The sequence below is a fragment of the Apiospora phragmitis genome (genome assembly GCF_038363925.1).
Source record: "Apiospora phragmitis strain CBS 135458 chromosome Unknown utg000010l:1.0-9815664.0:1.0-9183399.0, whole genome shotgun sequence".
In the NCBI taxonomy this organism is placed as follows: Eukaryota; Fungi; Ascomycota; class Sordariomycetes; order Amphisphaeriales; family Apiosporaceae; genus Apiospora; species Apiospora phragmitis.
Window position 1 is genome coordinate 102,595 of NW_027117409.1, and position 22,821 is coordinate 125,415.

Below are 22,821 nucleotides of genomic sequence, written 5' to 3' on the forward strand. Positions count from 1 at the left end.
CCTAGATGTGCGATCCTAACCACTAGAGAGAGCTGACGTCGGAAATCAAAACGGCATTGGCTGGGGTTCAAGCCCGAGCAGTCGGAGAATGGAAGGTGAGAGCCACGGCATCCACGCCCACCTTGATGGACCAGAGTTTGGGTTGGACCAGGCACTTCCGGTTGCCTAATCGAGTTGCAGCCATCACATTCATTGTACTGAATCCTGAATCCGATTTTGGAAAAGATCGATGTTGGCACACGACTTCTTGCATGACATCACGGCTGCACATCGACCAAGAGATGTCAACAAGCCCAACAACTCCACGGGGATGCAAATCTACTCCTCGGCAATCGTGGTAGTAAGGTGGCTTTTGTTTATCGCTATATTGCTATCCACCTGGTATCTGGTCGCTTGGTATCTGAGCTATTATTTGCCCTACGTAGAACATCCGAAACGAAACATCATGAAGAAACATGTGTGCCCCCCTCCTCAATTACCCCATAATGGGCGCCAACGTGATGACCACCCACTCCGTCACCGAGTTCTCGTCCTTGAGCGGTGTCCAGTGCGTCACGAAGCGCTCGTCCCCGCGGTACAGCGCGCTGCGCCGCGTCTGCAGCCGGATCTCGACGCTGATGGGGCTGCCGGCCCGGATGGCGCCGCGCACGCGGCTGCGGTAGTCGGTCTCCTTGCTGACCATGTTGGCCTTGAAGAAGCGGAAGACGTCCTGGCCCGTTACCAAGCCGGCGGCGTTGTTGGCCGGGTGCAGCATCTCGCTGACGCCCTCGGAGTAGAAGTGGATGACGAACGTGTCGGCCTTGACGATGAGGTACTTGGAGTACGCCGTCCGGAATTCCTTCATCTGCTCGCCCAGTTCCTGGCCCTCCATCCGGTTGAGACGAGGTCCTTCATCCCGGACTCGGCCAGGGTCCGCGCCTCGTCCACGCGCACGCCAAACGCTTTTAAGAGGGCCTTGCGCGCCGAAGGCATGGAGCTCTGCCGGTGGATCTGCGGCGGCCGCTTAGAGGGGACTGAATCCGTCTCCTTCGCGGCCGGGGCCCCAGCCAGGACCTTCATGACGTCGGTGTTGGAGTGGATGGTGGTGGAGCAGTTGACCTGGCCGCCGACGAAGAAGGCGAGCGTGCCCGTCTCGTCGAAGAGGGGCGCCATGAAGAGCAGGTTCCAGAACGGATCGCCGTTCTTCTTATAGTTGAGGATCAGCTCAACCGTCTCCTTGCGCGCGTCCAGGGCCATCTTCATATTGCGCACGGTCTCGCGGTCCGTCTGCGGGCCTTGTAAGAAGCGGCAGTTGCGGGGCACGACTTCGCGGCGGCTGTAGCCCGTGACCTTGACGAAGCCGTCCGAGGCAAACGCGATAGGGTTGTCTGCTTTGCTGTAGGTTTGTTAGCGTCTTGAATGATAGGAGGGTAGAATACAATGTGACGACATACTTTGGATCACTCAAGCAAAAGCAATCGCCCAGACCCTGGTACTTGTGACGGTCATTGGCCAAGGCCTGGATGGCGCTCATCGAGACCTTCTCACGCACGAAGCGCGGGTAGATGTCAGTAAAAACGCTGTACTCAACGCGCTTCTGTAGGTCGGTGAAGATGGACTCCATCTGCGTAAACGTAGTCGACACCGTCGTCTTGATGTCGCGGTGCGCCGCGAGCAGCAGCTCGCGCGGGGCCGTGATCTGGCGGGGCGACTGGTCCGAGATGAAGGACTTGTGGATCGTGGCGAGCTGGCCCGACAGCCCGCCCAGGCTCTCCTGGTACTGGTTGATCTTGGCGAGGAACTCGACGTTCTCGCCGCAGAGGCGCTGCTCGCTGAACTTTTGCAGCTCGTGCGCCGTGATGGGGTTGTACAGCACCGTCTGGAAGGCCTCCTCGCTGAAGAACTCGGGCATGCGGTGGCGCGACCCGTGGCTCACGACGCTTTGTTTGGACGACGGGGCGTACTCGCCGCCGCCGCCGCCGCGGTGCATGACCGAGACTTCGTCGTCGCTGTACGTTCGACGCAGCTGCTTGCCTAACTTGATGGTCCCGGTCACGGATACGGTCGGGAGGCCGCGGGGGTAGTTGGTCCGTTCGTCGACGTCCCGATTCGAGGAGCTCTCCGTCTTCCGCGTCGAGCGGGCCTTGTTGCTTTTGGTGCCGTGGCTCCCGACACGCCTGTGGCTGCTCATACTACTGCTTCCGTAATAGTCCCGAGGCGGCGGCGGCCGGGGCTGCTCCTCCTCATCATCCTCGTCCAGCTGCTCATGGTCGAGGACCGGCTCGACGCGCGACGGCATGCTGGACATACTGGTCACACTTCGCCGTCGGACGGAGGATGGTCGCTTCGACGACGACCGTGGAGGTATCTTCTCTGGCGTCCCCATGCCCGAATCCTTGCGTTGCGGGCCGGGCTCCGTCTCGTCGTAGAGGTAACGCCTGGGGCGTCCAATGGGAGGCGGGGTGGCCGATCGTACTGTGGCCGGTGGTGACGGGGCTCTCTGCGGCGAAGCAGTAGCGGCGGCGGCGGCGCCCGAGTCGTGGCGTAAGCTGGGCTCGCAACGACTGCTGGCTTCTGCCGCCGCCAGTATCCTCCTAGCTGCCTCAATTTCGTCTTCGCGCGGCCTCTTTGGAAGTGGTCTTGGGGCTTCTTCTGAGCTTTCTTCTTCTTGCTCATACCGGCCATTCTTGTTCTTCTCGTTTATACTGTTGCGCCGAGAGGTTCGTCGTGAAATGGCTTGTTGTTGTTTTGAAGGACTTGTAAAGCCCAAGTTGGCCTCGGTGAACTGTGGGAGCTTCTTGAACGAGTCCTTGTTGTTGTCGTCCCTTTTGTAGGCCGGGACGAACTGTCGATGCTCGTCGGGCTTGACGCTGTCCATGGAGAAGGACCGCCCCCGTACGGACTGCTTGGAGCCGTATTCGGACATGTCGTCCATGGCCAGGAACGTCTGGGCCGCTTGGTTGGCGCTGGGCTTGCTCGATGACCGGTTGTAGAAAAGATCGTCGTCTATCTCGTCGTGGGGTCTTGGCATCTGCTTATAATGCGACTGCGGCGGCTGCATGGATCGGCGCGGTCCATGTACTTCGTCGATGGACTCGTCCATGGAGCCTAGGTCGAACGGCATGGTTTGGGTCTCGTGGTCTGTCTTTTCGGAGGTGGTTGCTTTTCTTGATAATCAAGTGCATTCAGTCGCAGGTCAGATAAGGTTTGGGATGTGTGTCAAATATGGGAAAACGACAAGCTACGAGCGCCGAGCGCACCAGGTAAGATGATCTTTGTTTACAGTACCCAGCATTCATCCCAAAATTAGATTCCCGCGCTGTTTTACTATGATAACCTTGCTACGGGAATGGACAGGAATCTGCACAATAGTAATAACGAGACTGATATATTGCTTGCTTGCTTGCTGCTGCTGCTGCCCAATATGAACCTAATAATATCCACTCGAATGTCCGGAGAGAGTAGGCGATATCACGCCATTTCTAATAAATTCCGTTTTTAACTTCCGAATAGAATGGGGCGGCACGATAACCGACTTGGATGACCTCTTGGGAAGCTTGGAGGCATGGACCATTGAGGATTGGTCCTGGGGTTATGGGACGATGTGGTTGCCGTTTACGTCCATCGCGCGGCCGGGGGAGACGGAGTGGCTCATCCGAACAAGGAGGTCCAAGCACCGGACCGACTGCCGAACGATTCGCCTGATACACGAGTCATGTCGATATATCTTAAGTTTGGTACTGCGGTGAACTAGTGAGACTGGCTAGTATCGGAGGGAGTCGATATTTGGTGGCCAGAGAAGGGAGGGAGAAAAGGAGATTGCTCAATCCTAAGTTATATTTCTCTTACATAACATATGCAAGTCATCTTCCCCAGCCAAGGTCGCAGAGGCAGATCAAACCAAGGCCAAGTCACTGCAAGGCCAAGCCACTGCTAGGCAACGTGTTGAGCAGGCATTATTTAGGCGTTGCTGGTTCAGTAGATTGATGGGCCCGGGCATGATCCTTGCGGCAATTGTCGGATCTCGGAGAACTAGAGAAGTCATCCCTGCTAGAGCATGTTACCCCTGTCATATTCGCGACAGACCAAAGTTGTCGTAACTCTTCTAGACCTTTTGCATAAGCAAGCTAATACGAACGGTTTTCTCAAATTGCCGTTCCAATCTCCGCCCGTCGTTCGTCTCCAACCTTCTCGCGCTGTCGACAGCGAAGCGCGAAGAAGCTCTAATTCGTATCAACGCATTCGTGAGCCATCCCAGTGAAAAATTCCAATAAGCCGGTCCAAAATCACAAACACACACACTGACACACACACAAGGTCTGTTGGCCCAATGGCAAGGCGTCTGACTACGATTACCGGTAATCAGGAGATTCTGGGTTCGACCCCCAGGCAGACCTTAAAGTTCTCTTTTTGCACGATCCCACACGACCTCCTCAGGGGGTTTGGGCGGCGGCCGCCGCACGAGACAGTGGAAGTTTTGGGACGAGGCCGCACCGTGCAGCGCACTTTTTTTATTTATGGAGCTAACAGCGGCCGCAATCTTGCTTTGCTGACTTCTGCGGAGGTCTCGGCCGAGAACTTCAAGTTTTGGCCGTGATACCGGGCAAGTCCAGACGACCCCAAAATGTCTCTGCGCCCGCAACGCTTGGCAACAACGAACAAAGAATAAGACATAAAGAAGGCTACGCATGGGATAACTACAGGATTGAGGGATAATCTGCTGCTGAATCTTGTAATCAACGGAAGATTATCCTCACACCAATGCACAAGGGGCAAGTTGAGCCAACTGCGGACCATATTACGAGAAACCCTCAAACACCCCTAGCCGCCTCCTTTATCAACACCTCTCTCAGCAATCCAGCGTTGTTGGTGAAGAAAGATCTCGATGTTACTGGTCCTTTTAAGACAAGGATGCAGAAAGCGTAGCATTGGAGGATTCGGCCAGGATGATCGCGTGCAGTTGTGGGACCCCCTTTAACAGAATCCCTGTAGGAGTCACTCGCAGCCTTCTTTTCTGGCAGCTTGGGGGATCTGCGCCTCTTCATTACACAGACACATTACCCCCGTTTTTGCAGCGAGGTGTTTATGTATGATTGCCTCAAGGCGATACTGAGCATTATAATCTATATCGTTGAGTTATCAGACATGCCGAAACCCTATTCCACCTAAGCACGAAAGAGTAAATGCAGGGGTTGCAGCTCGGAAAACATCATGTATTGAATCATTCATTGTATTTGATAATCAGTTGCCCCTCTGTCCTCCCATGTGACACACTTCATCAGTTTCTAATGTCTGCACACTATGAAAAGACACCAAACTCTCCAGATGCTGACCAACGATGCTGTCAATCTTGCTGGACGAACCTCAGTCGGAAACTAGTCGGCCAAAGTGCTGTCGCCACTGCTGGAATCCGTGTCCCAGCCGCATCGACGTTTCTTGGAGTGGCCCTTGTACAGCCAATCCGGCAACCAGCGCCTCCACCCCTTTTTGGCGCAGACGCTGTCATCGTCCGAGTCTGAGCCCGAGTCCGAATCCGAGTCATCGCGGCTGCCGCACGACATGAACTGCAGGAAACCACCACCCTCCTTGGACACCTTCTTCTTAGGCCTCTTGAGCCGCTCCACGTGTACGGTCCGCGGATTCATACCCGGGGAGGCGGCCCCGGCGGCCGACTTGGCATGGGCGGCATGCCGGGGGGCCCGAATCTGGGGGCCGGGGCGTACGGCACCGGATGCGCGTGTCGCCCTTCGAGCACGAGGTTCAGCTCGAACGCGGCGGCGTAGAGCTCGCGCATGCTTTGGTACGGTCGCAGCGGCTTCTTGCGGTGCTTGCCGGCCAGGCGGCAGAACTCCTGCGCGGCCATGTCGAACTGGTCGCTGCCGCTGCTGCTGGGGCAACTGTCGCCATCTTTGCCACCGTCCTCCTTGGCATCCGGTCTTAGCGGGGCCGAGTAGCTCAGGATGCCGAGGCTGCGCAGCGTCCGCTCGAGGGCCAGGGCAGTGGCTTGGTCGCCTGTCTGTTCAGCCGACGGCCACCACTGGTCGGCCGAGACGACGAGGGCGTAGACGCCGGGGCACCGGACTGGGGCCCGCCAGAGGCGCATGGTGCGGTAGCGCAGGGAGTCCCAGTCCGGGACGACGGTCGGCGGCTGCGGGTTTGGCTGCTCGGCCGAGCGCTCCAGCGCGTTGAGGCGGGCGTGGACGTTCTCGAGGGTCACGGGCAGCGTCTCCTTCGCGGGGGTGATGTCCTTGAGGCCCTCTAGGAAGGCGATCTGCTGGACGAAAACTTGCGGAGGAGCCATGATGAAGTTGGGAATGGAATTTGTCATTGCCTGGTTTTGAAAAACTGTGATATCTAGTCTGGCACCAGTCCCAACATGAATGTTTCAAAGGCGACTGCCTCTGTGATGTTTAATTACAAGGGGAGCTCCAAGGGATACTTAAAAAGAGGAGTATGATAGAAAGGGGAGATCTTAGAGCCGCTGATCGCACGATATAATATAGCGTCGAGCGGGGTAATAGCGTGCATTTCATGGCTGTCAGCATGGTCGGGCGCGGTCGACTTTGCTTTCGCGCTCCGCTATACGTCCAAGGCAACCGATAGTGTCTCACTGCATCTGCACGTCAAGCGTAGACTGCAGCTAGCCAGTGATTGCCTGGCCTGCCACGACCAGTCAAAAGAGCGTTGACTCATGGCCCACCTGCGGGGTCCTCTCGGGATCGAGGCTTCTCGTGTGTTCATCCATCTCGGACTTTTATCCGAGTTGGTTTCGGTCCTGCCTGCTTGCCTGGGGTCTTTCGATTCGTTGGGAGCCGTCATGATTAAGGCAGGCTGAGACACGAACCAGTCCTGGTGGCCCTTGGCATGCAGGCAAGCAACTGAAGGCAGGTTCATTGGCTATCGTGAATTAATTGCTCTTCTTTGCTTTCGGCGGCCGTTGACCTCGTATGGACACCCGCCGATCCAGGCCAACAAAGCCCCCCACCCCCTCGCGTGACTGAAATATTGGCTACTTGCCCATTGACGCATATGTGGCTCTCAAAGATTGATCCGGTATGGCTAACCTAGCTTGTTAGTATTACCATATGGGCAGGACTCTGCCGTTGTAAATGGTAAATCAACATTGCTACTGGTTTGTAGATCTTCATGAATTGAGTCTCAAAAGAACAGCCATTGTATGATCCCACGCGGCTGGAGAATACGGTCAGGAGGACCATTCGTAGGATCCCTCTGGCCCATCATGGTGCTACTCAGAGCCTCTCCCGGCCCTCCGACGGTAGGGGTCACCAACTTGTGCTTCGGCCTGGCCCTCCTCGCCACCGCCGAGGTGATGCATGCTTCCAACCGCTCCGCCTCTTCGGTTAGGGAATGGATAGAGTACACCTCTACCAGGGCCATCGGCGTGACCCGCGGGTATCCAGGCAGACGTCGATGCCGGACGGCCGGACAAGCAGGGTCGGACCCATGCTGGAGGAATGCCTCGAGGATCTGCGCCCACGTCTGAGCCTTTTGCCTCCATACCCGAGGGTCGTCCGGCGGGCCTGGCCGTCTAGCTAGATGCCAAAACGCGTCCAGGATGGCGCCCTGCCAGGGCGTCATGCCCCCGTCAAAAGACATGTTGGGGTCTATGCCGCTTGCCAGAATTCGCCGAACCAGGTCTAGATTGGGTTCCTTGGGCTTATTCATGCTGGTCAACCCACAAGTTGCCGAGAAGGCCTGCATCAAGAGCCAGTGGTTCACTTCGTGCTCCACCGCGACGTGGCCGGCATCGTACTTCATGTCGACGTAGTGCGTGAGTCCGAACGCCCTGGCCAGGTCGAAGAATGTGCTACGTCCTCCCAGAGTCTTGCCTCCGGGAGGGACCTCGATGGCTTGGGACCAGTGCGGGCGTTGACGATCTAGCTCTTCGAAGTCTTCTCCTTCTATGTCTTCTAGGTATGCCGGGGTATTGATTGGTTTTGGAATCGCCTTCCAATTACTGCGTACCACCTCGGAGTTCACCAGGCTTATGTCCCCGGCTTCACTTTCGTCGTCTGGGAGAGAATGCCAGCTGTCGTTGGAGCTACTGCTCCTACTCGAGGAACACGACAGTTGCGAATCGGCCTGCAAATAGGGGGCGACAGTTTTGGTATTTCGCCAGTGGTATTCGGTGGCGATGTCGAGTTGGTCGAGTAGCTTGGGAAACCCGCAGTGAAGATCATTCTCCGCTTCTCTCGCGTAGTTCAAAGCATCAACGACGATTCTCAAGTCCAACCTTCCGTGGTGTGCAGGGTCCAATGTCTTCAGCCTCATGATGCGAGACTTTAGCATTGCGAGATTGGGACTGAAGCCAAGCCCCATAGTGGTTGAGGTGAGACTGCTCCAGACATCGGGTTTTGCCAGCCAGTCGGAGACCGTTCGGTGCAGGTAAAGGACGCGGCAGTCGGGTTTAAAGGACGAGAATCTAGGGTTGGTAGTTTCGAGGAGACCTGCACACACGCTTTTCAAGCGCGCATCCATGGTTTCGCATCTCTCTGCGATTTCCTCCTCGGTATATGGCTGTATGGGCGAAGTTTCCACCAGCAGATCCTCTTCCTCGTCGGCCCACGACAGATTGAGGAGTGTCACCAGGCCAGGCGATCCGCTCTGAGCAGCGCGGTAGACCTGAAAGATTTGGGACATCTGCGTGCGGTAGAAAGGGTCCACGCAGTCTAGGACGTGTTTGTAAAGTGCCTCGAGGTCGCTGGGAAGGTAGGAGACCCGTTTCTTCAAATCCGAGAGGCGGTTGTAGTCGGAGAGACCTCGGAGCAGCGACCTCGTGACGAGCTTGACCCACAAGAACACCCCCCTCGCCTTGTGTACTATGCCAGATACCAGCCGGGAGGCCTCGTCGGGGTTTCGCCTTATCAACTGCTTCATGTGCCGATGGTTATACAGATGGGAGCTGACGTATTCTTTGATATCTTGTTTTGACAAGTCTTGGAGCCGTAGTCCCGGTAGGTCTCGGAAGGCCTGTTCGAAAACTGGCAGAGGCCTACTGGAAATGCAGAACTTGACCCCTGGTAGGGCGGCATGTCGCAGGAAGAATTCCGTGATTTCCAGATAGTCGCCAGCATACTCGTCCAGTCCGTCTATGAAGAAGCAGAGGTTAAATTTTCTTTGGAGAGAGACAACCATGTCCCGAAAGGCCTGTTTTAGTTGTGACAAGGTAAGGTTCGGTGGCTTTGAGGGCAAGAGAGGCGAATCTGGCGAAAGATTCCTTTTCGAAAGCAGAGTCCGAGCTCTCGTGTAATGGGCGGTCCACGTCTCCGGTAGCACTTGTTCGAGCATATCTCGGTGGCGATGGAATATTTGAAGCAACAAAGATCGTAGCAATCCGCTCTGCGATCTTTGGTCCTCGTCTCCGCTATCCCAGAAGAAGAAGCCCGAAGTGTCCACGGGACGATCTTGGGACCAAGACGCTAGTTCATCTCTTGTCTTGCCATGCTCGAAAAGGTATTTCATGAGAGTCGATTTCCCCGAACCGAGTTTGCCGTTGACCCAGTATATGCCGTGCCCATGGCGAAGCCACGCCACAAGGTTGTGACCGGGCCTTTTAGTTGACCCCGGCTCCTCATGGGCCCAACGCAATGTTTGAGGATGTGCCGCCTCGATGCTTTCTCTTCGGGTCACCATCGACGAGAAGGAGAGACTCCCTAGTATTTCGTTCTCCGTCATGAGCATGCACATCTTCTCCTCCATGGCCATTTCAGTTCCAGAACGGTCCTCTGCTGCACAGCGGTGGCGGTCAGTGCCGGCCAGCGCGGACGCAAAAGACCCAGTGGCATCTACTTGGCCGCCAGTTAAGCCCGCAAGCTTTTGCACATTGGTCACGGGCTTGCTTGCGAGCGACTCCTGGATCTGGATAAGCCTTTCCGACTGCACCTTGAGTTGACCAGCAAAGGAGTCGCGCGAAGTCAGAAATGCGTCTATGATCCGCTGGGTGGATTGCTCGAGGAAAATGGAGGCGTCTGACTGCTGAACGGCAAGAGTATGAAGTGAACGGCTGTCGTCAAGTCAAGTCAACTGAACTGCCAACATAGGAAACCGGTCTGTACAACAAATGTCGTAGGCGGCATGCCAAGAGACCCCTGACGTACCGGAAGGACACCAGAATCCGAAACTCCATTTCATCCCGGAGGTCGCGAAGGGTGGCTGCCATCTCCTCGATCTCCCGCCTACTCCAGATCGCTTCTAGCGCTTTGCGGAAGCTCTCCCACTTCCGAAACGCCGGAGCCTTTGCACGCTCATCGGCTTTCGAGCCTTGACCTCCAAACAGTACTTGAGCCCGTATGGTGGTTGACGATGCCATCGAATTCGATGCTGATTCTGGGCTTGCTACCACCGGTTTCTTGCCATCCGGCGGGGCGGCCGAGAGTTTCAGCTTGTTTAAGCGCTTAGCCAGCTCCTCCGCGAGGGCCACGCACCGTACGCACATATTATCCAATGCTTCATCGTCATCGTCATCGTCGCCTCCTAGGGAGTACTGCTGCCCTAAGCGCCGGTTCTCGGGCAGCTTTCTCCTGAAGTCCCTGGGTGAGAGTGAGCAGGTCCGACGTGACAACCTCGGTGTCAACAATCGAGCTCAGAGCACCGTCTTTCGATCTGTACAATTTGCGCGTGTTCGACAGCAGCTTGCTGCCAAAGTCGACAAACGTTATGATGGTGCTAGCCACTGAGAGAGCACTCAGTGCGTCCATTATCGCCTATATGGGAATTGTCGGCTTGAGCTGTTTGCGGGGCAATGAATGCGATCAACATCACTCTGGAGGCCTGTCAGCTGAGCTGACACTGTGCGCCTTGAAAACGCCCACCTTTTGAGAGGCCTGGTCACGCGTTCGCCAAGCTTACCCCGAAAGCCCGTCATTGGTTGGTGATGTTCCACAATCGACAGTATGAAAAGGACAAAACACTCGAAGGATATTCATGATAGTGCCAATCATGTGTGGAGATCAAATCTTGTTCAGACGAGGACGTGATAAAAAGGGGCTGAATGATACAAATGCATTGGGGTTCCCGGAACTCGTAATTAGGGAGACCAGATCACCATCTTTGGTGTCTTGATCTCTAATAACGAAGAGATTTCTCGTCTGCATCTATCCAGCCGGCATTGGTACTTATCCATCTTCCCGTACTCAAACATGCAATCATCTATCTCTCGGTCATTCCACAGCTGCACAGCTGCAACCTCCAGGCCCCTTTCCCCTTTCCACTAACCCCCCTCTTCTAACCTACGCATAAAAGATGCTAGAGACAAAATCACATCAGGTGATCTTACGAAAATCCCTACCGCCCAATTCAGTAAGTAGCCGCGACCCCCTGCCGTACAATCGCCTCGGCGACCTCGGCGTTCGACATGGTCTCCTGGTCGTTGAGCGCGAACCAGGGCGACGCGCAGTCCGGCATGAGGTAGTATATCTGGCCCCGCGCCGCGACCTCGAGGGAGTTCCCCATCCGGCCCTCGGCGGCGAAGTCGGCGGCCCACATGCCGCCCAGCTGCAGCCAGATCTCGTAGTTTTGGCTGGGATCATAAGACGAAGAAGATGTTGTCGATGAGGAGAGATAGAAGACGGGCGCGTAAGACCGGTCCGAGCGCGGCGTGAACTTGGCGCGGAACGCGGGCGTCGAGGGCGATGGTTTGCAGGTCTTGCCCGCGGCCGACGAGGGGGTGAAGTAGCCCATTGCAGCTGGAGCATGGCTTGGCGGACAGCAGCAGGGCGTCGACGATGGGGTAGGCGCCGGGCGAGTCGAAGGAATGGTGGTACGCGAGCAGCATGTTCTCCTCGGCATGGATCGTCGTCGTTGCCACTGCAGCAGCTGCAGGGTTTGCGCTCGAACTAATGCTTCTACTACTGTCGCTTCCCCTCGTGGAAGAAGAAGCCGTAGCAGGGACGACAGTGGTAGCGTCAGACGACGTCGTATAAGAGGTCCAGATGCCTGTCTCGCCCGCCGCGAACACCAGGGATGCGCACAGGTCGGCGTACTCGGTCGACCGCAGGCCGGAGCGGACGTACTGGTACAGCGCGATGATGTGGCCGAGCTGCTTGTAGCTCAGCGATACGCCTTGGCCGTGGGCGTCCCGGATGCGGAAGTTGGGGAGGTCGATGAAGAGGAATTGCGGCATGCTGGTCAAAATAGATTCTGCTGCTGTGTTTGAGTGGCTTGGGTATCGGTTTGTTGCTGTTGTACCCGTCGTGGATAGCGATATGTATCAGGCCGGACTGCTAGCAAAGGGACAAACCCTTATATATATATATCCCATCTTCTCTCATCTAGCTCCTTGCTACGCATCACTCTTCGTCTTTGACGTCTGTCGTAATCGTAGAAGGTAATCTTCGCATAGGTATAGGATGGTTCTCCCATATCGCGCTTCGCTGTCACTGAATATCACCGTTTAAGCAACTCCTCGAAGCACGTGAGGCGGATACTTTCTCATGGTATCGGGGCGCAGCGTCACCCAAAAACGAGGCCCTCGCCAACCATTTTCAACCGCGTGGGGTGCTGGCTTGTCATTGAGGCTGTTAGTGATGCTTCATCCCCCCGAATAGGAAAGTGAGCACGGTGATTTCGCATGTGGAATGCATTCCGTAATATTCCAGGGCCAAAGTGCCCTCTTACTTGTTTAGGTTGACCAGCTTACTCGCATCTCGACCAGCATCATTTCTCACTTACACCGGCCCCGGTCGTGACCTATCAAATGCATCTAGAGAATGGGACCCCTGACACGCGATCCCAGTTAGCACGTGGATCTCTCAGCACTAGAAGATGTGAGACTTGAGGCTCAGCTCTTGGATTTCCATCATGTCATCACACTTGAATCAAATGCCAGTGACATTTTATGGGTCTATAATATTAGGGGCAGGTCTTAGTATTACAGTTCCCTGACTCAGCTATAACTGGAATAGCTATTACAAATACTATTTCGTAGTATTTTTGCAGCCCTTGGATCTTCCGTCAGCAGTACAACATTCCATTTGGATGCTGCCAGCCAGAACGCGAAGAACGGTGGTTTAGCCCTGAATAGCTGGGTTCGGGTTCGGGCTGGGGTTCGATCAGGTCATTAAGAGGTAAATTTAGACATATTTAGCTATATATATTACCGCGACCCGATCTTGCCGTTCCAAAATGAAGTAAGGTCCAAGATTTCTGGTTGTAAGGGGGCCAACGAGATGGCGCGCGTGTGTCCCTGACATGTCTTGTGCCCTGCCGACGAATTCATCAACCGTCCATTTCTATCCGCATATGAGATGCGGGGAAGGATTATTAGAAGTGCCGCGAATGTTGTTTGTCTGGTGGTCTCGAAGACGAACTCTTTCCGGCCATTGAACGGGGTCACACGTCGCGGGCCACGACTGCTGCTGGTCTTACACCGACAGTCCCCGACGGCCTTTTGGCAATAATTCCAATTCCGCTCCAGGGGAGTTCCTCGGAAGCTGACGGAGTGAATCACCCTGATAGGTTGAAACTGAGCGAGAGCATGCTGCTTACGGCATGTCTTACGTACTTGGTTTACCCATCACCCCTGTTCAGCCCTATAGCCTCATTGTCAGCACCAAGTTAAGACGATCCTATTTTCTGATCCGTCATTGGATCTGATGACCTCGAAGACCTGGATCGTGCTTAGATCAATTGACTTAGGAACTGACGTTATCATTGCAAGCCCCACAGAAAGATTTCCAAATAATAAAACCAGGTCGAGCATTTGAGATTTATCGCCGTGGTCGAGTGCAAGCATGCTGTAGGCAGCAGCAAAAATCAGCCACTGCTTTTGACGATTTCCTAGAAACAACATCATCCATCTGTCTTGGGTCTCAGCATGAACATAAGTATGCCGTTTCGGAATCAATCCACCTCCAAGCTCCAAGCTCCAACCTCACATCGTCAGTCTTGCAAATTCCAGCACTTGACCTTGCGAGATTGAATCATGACTCAGATCAGCAGCTAGCCACGGTAGCGCAGCAATCCATCTCAAATAACAAGACACGTGCAACTCGTTCACCGGCAGTGCAGAGAGCGTTCGAGTAATATTGAGGGCGGCAGCAGCACGCATTGGGGGCTAAATGGTGGCATGTATGCTCTAAGTTAGTCAGTTTCCCCACGTGGTGACATGTGTTACCTGTCGGAGATTGGGGATCTAATCTGGGACTGAGCTTCGTATGCCAAAGTCTCGGGGCTCGAGGCCGCCCGCCCCTTTTAAGGGGACACAGTTATCCTAATTAAATGGATTGGTGACGATCTCTGTGTTGCCCCGTGCGCCACACTGTGACACCGCTCTATGTTGCGCCAATACAATAAGCATCGGCGTACACGTGTGGCCATGACACCGAGGCCATGATCTGCGCAACGTCAGGTTACTACTCTAGAGGACGGCTCTGCGGACTTACGGACGAGTGTCGGGTGTGGCACCACAGCCGCAAAACGGTACAGATCACGCAGCACAAAGATATCGCCTGTAGTGTGGAACAGCAAGTCGTGGCTGCCATGAATACTATGAAGAGATCGAGCTTTGGAAGAGTTTCAGTATGTTTGGAGATGAGACAATATTGGAATTGGGTAGAACGGCAAGGGCTGGAGGCCGAGACACAGAACTTGCACCTTCACTTGGTACTCAGAAGCATCTCGCGCATGCTTATGGTCGAGATCTGTGACCATCAGTGGAATGAAATGCTCGAGTTTCGTGAATTGAAGCTAAGGTAATAAAACATTGAGCGAGCTATCAGCACTGGATTCCATAACTCATATCTGATCTTACCCGAGGCTTTCGGCGAAGCCATCTCGAAATATGAATATCTTCCAAAGATCTCCTAAAAACGTGTATTATTGGGCAAACCTCCTTTTCCCCTGGGGCTTTCTCTGCCGTGGCGACGCGAAGCAACTTGTCAAATCCATCCTTGCAATCATCGACTCAGACAGGATTCAACCCATCTCCGGAGTATTCGACACTGTACCTGACAGTCTTCTGTATGTACATTGTCCTGTCCTCCGAGAGTATGTACTCTTCTGAGCTCCTCTCCGACTTTCGGACGGCGCCCATGGCGATGGATTCCTGTCGTTCACCATCTGTCCAGTGACTGCAGTTACTCTTGGCTGGGCTGCTGACGGACTTGGCTAGACTACTGCTGTTCGGGGGTCTTTCCGATCGGTCTCGGGAGTGCGACGCAGGCATGAGTCTGGGGAACACCATGACAATCAGTGGTCGAATCTGGGGTAGGCAGGCGCAGACTATGGCGACGTTCATCTCGATGACGGTCCACATGGTTGAGGCAATGTCGTAAGTCTGGTCGTCTGTGGTTGCCTGGACGTTGATAGTAGTGATGCGAAGACATGACGTGATGACCACGCTGCTTAAGTCAGCCCTGTACGCCTGCCATTAGCTGCAAGGGATCAACATACAAGACACCAAGAGTGAAGACAACAAACAAAGCGACTTTCTGGGCGCGAGGAAGCTGCAAGAAGTATACCATTGGTAACGGTATACAGAGGATGATGAGGTCTGTGGCGATGGAAAAGCCGGAATTGGCGAACCAGAACTTGCCATTGTCGATACAGGTGCCGTCCAAGGTCCTGTCGTAAACACGTGGGACAGGGGTGCATTGGAAGATGGTGGCAGTAACCGAGGCGACACAGTAGATGGCGATAATGGTGGTCAGGACGATGCAGAACCACCTGAACCACATGACGTTGCCGAAGATGCGCAGGTACAGCAGGAGAATGGACGCCTTGGTGAGATTGATGCAAGACTTGTACGTGATTTGGCAGATCCAGAAGTACTTGAGAGCTTGCATCCTGTCATCGGGTGCCAAAATGGCGACATGGCGCCCGTAGCCGTAAATACAAGCTGCAATCATGAGACCGCCGGAAGCCAGGGCGCACACCTATTTGTCTTGGTTAGTGTCCGAAGGGCCGTCTGGAGTCTTTGAGATACTTCGAAGAGCTGGAGTCAAGTAAACTGAACCTACCAAAGCAGCCAGGACGGTGTAGTCGTCAGCTCCGATATGTCCTCCCTTTCTCATTCGAGACCAAAATCTTATGGCCACAAGTAATGGGCACGCAACAATAAACACGCCAACAGGTACGTAGATGAGATGCGCATTGCTCTCCGCGAGCGCAGCTGCCGACATACTGGACCGATCGAAATGTCTCGGCAGACGCTGAGAGGATCTAGGCGAGCGAATGGCAGGACGTCGGAAGTTTATCAGGCCTACAATCCAAGGGCGATGACTATGAGCTGCAGTAGCTAGCCCCAAGCTGTGCTCCAACGTGATATCAAAGACTGATGCCGTACCACATTACTTGACCGCCGATAAGCTCGAGATGAGATTGCTGGACAGGACCTCCGGAGAGTGTGTGGTCCAGGGCCTGGCCGAAGGGCGAAAACAGGACTTGGAAATACAAATACAAGGCGTGGACAATTGGATTGAAACTATCGGTAGCTAGGGATGGCTGTCTGTCGTGTGCTTGGCGTCGGATCTTGGTATGAAGGCATGGATGGAGGGTGCGGTAGGTGAGGAAGAAGAGGGCGAGAAGGATTTGATGCGGCTGGAAGGAGGCCTGGACATTTCCCACATATCGTCTGTCATTGAATGCAATTGTCCAAAGTAAAAGGCGAGGCAATAGCACTTCAACCTTTTCGTGCCTTCCGCTGTTTGTTAATTCCCAAGGCGTGCAATTGGTGTGGACACTGAGTCAGACCCAGTCGTAGCTGCTGTTTCCAAATTGAAGCAAAATGCCAGGCACCTCTCTGGTCAGCTGATGAGTCTCCAGCTGTCAGTCCAACGACAGGCTGGTTTCCTCCTCATCCAAATGACTCAATCCTCTAGAGAAACCGGTATGTCGGGATGTTCTGTTCTTGATGGTCCCTGTTTGTAGTTATCGTTGGTGAGCATGAGTAAGTTGGTTTGTATCAAATGGCGAGGGCGAAAGGAGGTCGCGTAGTACAGATTTGACGAAAGGAAGGAAGCCTACATCTCGATCTCTCCCCGTCTCCTCCGAAATGGTATCTTGCATGATTAATTGTATCCTCAAGCGATCAATGGGATATGCGTCGTTCCTATTGCTGCCAAAGGCCCATCAGTCCATTCTTTTTGGCGGTTACTGGGCCCTGGTGGCTGATGCACACTATTACTTTTCTCTCCTTCCTAGAGGCTCTTGAGCGATCTGCAAGGCCCGGGAAACTAGCAAAACGCCTCAGTTGTACGCCCGGTGCGGCTCACCCGCTCCATTGGGTGAGCATGGCATTGCTAGACGTGCCAAAGACGGCATGAAGCGACATCGGTGGTCTAGAATTGCGCTTCGTGATGGTGGGCGGGGTTGCTCGCATTCCGGGTTCTTAGCCCGCCAGTTACACCACTGGTAATTTGTCCCTTTTCCTTTTCTCCTCTCTTGTCTGTTATCCCGTTGGGGATTGTTTTGGAAGTCAAGGTTACTGAGGACCTGGGCTGTGCTACCATGTAGGGGGGGGAGTAATACGGGAGACCGCAGGCAATTGAAGAGGCAAGCAGCGGAAACTGACTATATCCGAGCTTGTCAGGCGATTTATCGGATCAACAAAGCTTTTGGGGGCGGCTTGAGATGCGCGGACCCCGAATCGTTGGCATCGTGGGGGGTTGAGATATTCCAGCTCAGCCCCAACAAGCAAAGGTCCCATTCAGATTCAAGACGCTTGATGAAGTTCAAAGCTGGCCTGTGCCATTGCTTTCGAGATCTACGACTACTACAAGTACCATTTACTGAAGATGATGAGGGTCTGTGGCGTGAAGACAAGGGCCATCCCGGGAAGATCGCCGTGCCAAGCACCAAGCTCGCCAACAAGCTTGGGCTAATGCGGAAATCACCAGTTAGTTGGCATCGCCAAACTCCCAGTTACTGCGGGCGAGGCTCCATGATAAGTTGCAGGGATTTTCGAACTGCAGTATTTGGTTTCGCATCTATTTGCACACACTGCACAGCGCCGAGCGGAGATAAAGTATCGCCTAGATTCTCTATATTGCTGTGTATGAGAGGTACCATCACTACTTAGATCATTCCATTCCTATAAGATAGGATTCGGTTTTAAGCAATTGAAGGTGCTGACAGGTGCGTCCAGGTCAGTGCTAGCACAAATTTTAGGGGATCGACGCGGGCCGCTCAAGTCTCCAGTACTCCACTAACACCCGTCTGCCGCCCACTCTACCACCTGAAGGATTCCCCGATTCCCCGGTCCTATCTCAACCTCACCTCTACCCAAGCACCCACGTCTGGGCAGCTTGTGCCAATCTAATTGTTCTGGATTTAATTATACACACATCTGGGAAAATCCTTGATTTGATCTTGCTAGATATGAATAGCATCAACAAAACGAAACGAATGCGATGAAAGGCTACTATTAATGTCGTAATGCGATACCCTCCTGCACCAAGCCACACACACACACACACACACGCTGACCAAGTGTTCCAAGTTCAAGACATTCTGCTGTCAGCATTGCATTGCCGATGTCAGGAGAATGGTTGATTCAGAACCCCATGTCTTGACCGTTTTCTGGCGTGCCACCTTGGACAACCTGGAAGTGCTTTGGGGTTCGTGTCCTCGGGAGGTATTGATCCTTGCCTGTGTCACCGGTCCACGCCATTCGACCGCTTATCTGGATCATGCATACATACACCTCCAGTTGCGTACTAGGAAGAATAAGTAGAAGAAAATCTTGACAGGAGAGGTGGTGCGATTGGTTATATAGGTATCGCTGATTGCCGAGTTTCTGCTTACCGTTCGAAGTGATGGTGGACATGTGGTGAGCTTCCAGTGAATGCAAGATGAAATTTGGAATCCGACGATAGGCACTCAACCTTCATTCGACGACAGCGATAGGGACAGCACCAACCCTCCAATTGGGATGCCAATCATCACTCCACCTGGTTCTAACCCTCTACTGAGTGGCCTTCACTTGTTTACCTACCTTCATGAGGGAAACGATTTGCCCTAGGCCTCCGTCTATCTCCCTCACTTAATTCATCTCCGTCACGAGGGCCTCACACCACGAGCCGATCACGCCACACCAACGCGGCTCTCGATCTTGTATTCTACCGGAAAGCAAGAAAAGAAATCTTGTATCGCTCTCTGCTGTGCTTAGCTGACCCTGTGGCCTTTCCCCCCATCCTTCGCACAATCGCACAACACCAACACCTTGTTTCGCACGTGGGCGGGAAACCAACAAGCTTGCTTTGCTTCCCTTTCCGTCAAGGCATCCTGCCGTCTAGTTTATCAACTTTGCTTGCTCAACGCAACCGAGCGCGCAACCTAGTGTTACTGACTTGCAACCAGTCGGGGCATATTATCTCCTTTTCCCATTTTCGTTCCCCCTTGCGTCCGCTGCCTCGCTTCAGCTCGATCGATCATTCGCTCCTTGCTTTTCTTGGTGTCTGCAGACAACCTTATTCATCACCCCCATCGCATCGCTCATCTGCTCTTGGACGCCACTGCGATCAACCATGTCGGCCTTCTTTGCCAGCATGGGCGGCGTCGCCGGTGGTCCTTTTGGTCACGCCTATGCCTCGGACAACACCACCACCACTCACCCTTATGGCAGCACCACCACTACCGAGAACACCGTCATTCATCACGATGTAGAAAATGGCAAGGCTGAGAAAGGCTCACTGCCTTCTCCTACGAGCTCGGTGGATGATACCGACGTCGAGCAACACCACCTCATTGACCCCGTGGCCGAGCGCCGCCTACTCCTCAAGATCGACTTCACCGTCTACCCCATCTTGTTCCTCGTCTACATGATGTCCTTTTTGGACCGCATCAACATCAGTAATGCCAAGATCCAGGGCATGGCCGCTGACCTTGACCTCCTTGAGGGGAATCGCTTCAACATTGCTCTCTTTGTAAGTTTGAACTTACTGCCCCCCTCCCCAAATCATCTTCTGTGTGTAAGGGAAGACCTGGAAACTGACCAAACCGCCGCCCGCGCTCACAGATCTATTTCATCCCCTACATCCTGCTCGAGGTGCCCAGCAATATGGTGATCCGCAAAGTGCGCCCCTCGTGGTACCTGTCGGGCCTCATGGCCTGCTGGGGCGTCGTCAACATGTGCATGGGCTTCGTCCAGACCTACCAGGGCCTCGTCGTCCTGCGCTTCCTCCTCGGCGCCTTCGAGGCGGGCGTCATGCCCGGTATCATCTACTTGACGTCCATGTACTACAAGCGGCACGAGTTCCAGACGCGTATGAGCTTCTTCTTCTGTTCCACCCTCATGGGCGGCGCTTTCGGCGGTGTAAGTCTCTTTTTATTCCAAGAATCCCAACCCAGATCAGACCATGCTGACAGAACTTCATAATCTTAGTTACTTGCCTATGGCATTGCTCACCTCGGCGGCACGCACGGCCTCGCTGCCTGGCGCTGGATCTACATCATTGAGGGGGCCATCACCGCTGGCATTGCCCTCCTCGCATCTTTCCTCATCGTCGACTGGCCCGAGCAGTGCCAATTCCTCACCAGCGCCGAGAAGGAGCTTCTCCGTCGCCGTCTTGCCAATGACGGTGCCGAAATGGCCCGTATGGAGTAAGTCTTTCTTTCCCCTTCTTTCCGCCATATTCTTGATTAACGAAGAGCTAATCTTCATCTTTCCCACAGCACTCTCGATGCCCAGGCCTACCGCCTGATCCTGCGGGACTGGAAGATCTGGCTCGGCTCCCTCGTCTACATGGGCGTGGGCGTGACGGGCTACGCGACCACCTTCTTCATGCCGACGATCCTGTTCGAGTTCGGATGGCTCGCCGCCGACGCCCAAGCCCGCACCATCCCTGTCTACCTCGTCAGCGCGGCCGGCATGCTGCTCGCGGCCTGGGCCTCGGACCGGCTCCAGCACCGCTCGGGCTTCATCCTGGCCGGCTGCGCCGTCGCAACCGTCGGGTACGCCATGCTCCTCTGCCAGTCCTCTCTGGACCGCGACGCCAAGTTCGCCGCCGTCTTCCTCGTCTCGCTCGGCGGCTACGTCGCCACGCCCATGGCGCTGGCCTGGCTCGCCAACAACCTGTCGGGCCACTGGAAGCGCGCCATCGGCTCGGGCACGCAGGTCATGCTCGGCAACGTCGCGGGCCTCGTCGCCTCCAACATCTTCGTCGCGGCCGAGGCGCCCCGCTACCCGACCGGCTACGGCGTTGCCCTCGGCATGACCTGGCTGGGCGGGCTCGCGACCGCCGCCCTGGCGTTCGGCTTGTGGCTCGAGAACCGGAAGCGCAACCGTGGTGAGCGCGACGATCGGCTGCTGCTGCCTGAGGAGCAGCTCCACAACTTGGGCGACGACCATCCTTCGTTCCGGTTCACGTTGTGATTTCATTTGGAAGTCTGACCTGATTTCGATTCATGAGCGAGATACTAACCCCCGCATACGATGATGAAAAACAAACAAAAACACGTAATGCATGCTTGTGCTGGCAATGATGAGCACAACAGAAAGAGGCGCGTTGGGATATGATGCTGGTAAACGCGCATCGAAACGGTTCCCATTGGCGCCCGGGGGAGAGATGGCTTCCTGGCGTATATAGACCTGGAGGGTTGGCGACATGGCATGTCTTGGAGTGGCGCTACGGGATCTGCGATCAGAAATAGAGAGAAGAATGGCTCCCCTTAGTTGGACATCGTCGTTCACTTTGGTCATAGACATTAAGCTTGTATAGTACATGTAACAACAAATCATAAGGGATCATTGGGCAACAAGCTGTTGTTTCTTGGAGTATGTCTTGATGACGGGGTCGGCCCAACCGTGACTCTCGTGATACAACGATCAGCAGCTGTCAACACCCAGTGGTCGAAGAGGATGGCAAAGAAAGCCCGAAACCGAACTTACTCCCATACCCGTTGAATCTGTAAGACTACTCTGCCTCTAGGGCTGACACTCAAGCCAGGGACCAACCGGTGAGGCGCTTTTTCTAATGCGCTGATGTACCAACAACGAGGATCGAGATCCTGATGTGGGCATTGCAGTGCCCCTTATCGCTCTTGGCCAACGTGGCCCATGGAAAGCACAGAAGAGGATCCCTGTCCGCCATGCTCTTTCTTGGGGTTATATAGCTTCCTCATCTGTAGATAGATTAGCAAAATCTCCATGGATCAGTGTGGTCAAGCGGTCATACTGCTAACTTCCCATGAAGCGCGCAGTCTGTTTCTTACACTCACTAATTAGTGGATATTCCCACCCTCTTCTCGAGATTGGGCCACGAAGAAGGATTTGATTACATCGTTCATTGCCACGTGGACTGTTCATGACATTCGTTGTATAATTCAGCCGCGACACAGGGGCGGGCTCTTGCTGTCCCGTACACCGCCGAGGCCTTAAGTGTCTACAGCTGGTCTGATGAGCAAGCCATGTGTCACTAAACTTTGAGCCTGTCCAATTAGGTTTGTCTTGATTGATGATGGAGATAAGTCATATACCTTTCAGCTTTCAAGGGGCTGCAACATCTTGGCCCCATTCTATCCCGTCATACTTCACTGTCTCAATCTTAAACCGGCTATGGCAATGTCTATCATCTGGGGCCCCTTTGGGCCTGTCGATGTGATACGTGAGGTGATCACAACTGCTCTCTCCTCCAACCGAGATCATCTAAACGCTTTCGCGCCATCGACCGCGTGAAGATAGGAGGATGGGCGTTCTCTCTCTATGTTGGTGCATGTATGCAGGTTCAATTATCAATCCTAAGTCTGACCGTGGTGTGGATTCCGAGATCACACCAGAATACCTCCTACTTAGTCAGTCAAAAGTCTTGTAGTATACTACTAGCCAATAACGTCGAGCGAAATGATGACGGCGGCATCCTGCAGTAGGTTGTTCGTGAAACCGAA

The 22,821-nt window shown here is 54.3% G+C and overlaps 5 protein-coding genes across 5 annotated transcripts; all 5 read right to left on the minus strand.

Moving 5' to 3' along the window:
- Positions 1-475: 475 nt before the first annotated feature.
- On the minus strand, positions 476-3,103 carry PG994_009878 (uncharacterized protein; the record flags this gene model as incomplete). The annotated part of the gene is given in 3 exon segments (XM_066861287.1): positions 476-865; positions 883-1,375; positions 1,434-3,103. 3 exon segments carry the CDS (start codon positions 3,101-3,103, stop codon positions 476-478), a joined length of 2,553 nt encoding a protein of 850 aa, XP_066710397.1.
- Positions 3,104-5,354: 2,251 nt separating this feature from the next.
- On the minus strand, positions 5,355-6,280 carry PG994_009879 (uncharacterized protein; the record flags this gene model as incomplete). Its single annotated transcript, XM_066861288.1, has 2 exons — positions 5,355-5,651; positions 5,708-6,280. The coding sequence occupies 2 exons, from the start codon at positions 6,278-6,280 to the stop codon at positions 5,355-5,357; spliced, it is 870 nt and encodes a 289-aa protein (XP_066710398.1).
- Positions 6,281-7,137: 857 nt separating this feature from the next.
- PG994_009880 (uncharacterized protein) lies at positions 7,138-10,697 on the minus strand (the record flags this gene model as incomplete). The annotated part of the gene is made up of 3 exons (XM_066861289.1): positions 7,138-9,972; positions 10,094-10,529; positions 10,555-10,697. The coding sequence occupies 3 exons, from the start codon at positions 10,695-10,697 to the stop codon at positions 7,138-7,140; spliced, it is 3,414 nt and encodes a 1,137-aa protein (XP_066710399.1).
- Positions 10,698-11,295: 598 nt separating this feature from the next.
- Positions 11,296-12,121, minus strand: PG994_009881 (uncharacterized protein; the record flags this gene model as incomplete). Its single annotated transcript, XM_066861290.1, is given in 2 exon segments — positions 11,296-11,695; positions 11,706-12,121. 2 exon segments carry the CDS (start codon positions 12,119-12,121, stop codon positions 11,296-11,298), a joined length of 816 nt encoding a protein of 271 aa, XP_066710400.1.
- A 2,781-nt stretch (positions 12,122-14,902) lies between these two features.
- PG994_009882 (PTH11-typeG-protein-coupled receptor) lies at positions 14,903-16,118 on the minus strand (the record flags this gene model as incomplete). Its single annotated transcript, XM_066861291.1, has 3 exons — positions 14,903-15,353; positions 15,391-15,872; positions 15,957-16,118. The coding sequence occupies 3 exons, from the start codon at positions 16,116-16,118 to the stop codon at positions 14,903-14,905; spliced, it is 1,095 nt and encodes a 364-aa protein (XP_066710401.1).
- Positions 16,119-22,821: the final 6,703 nt, after the last annotated feature.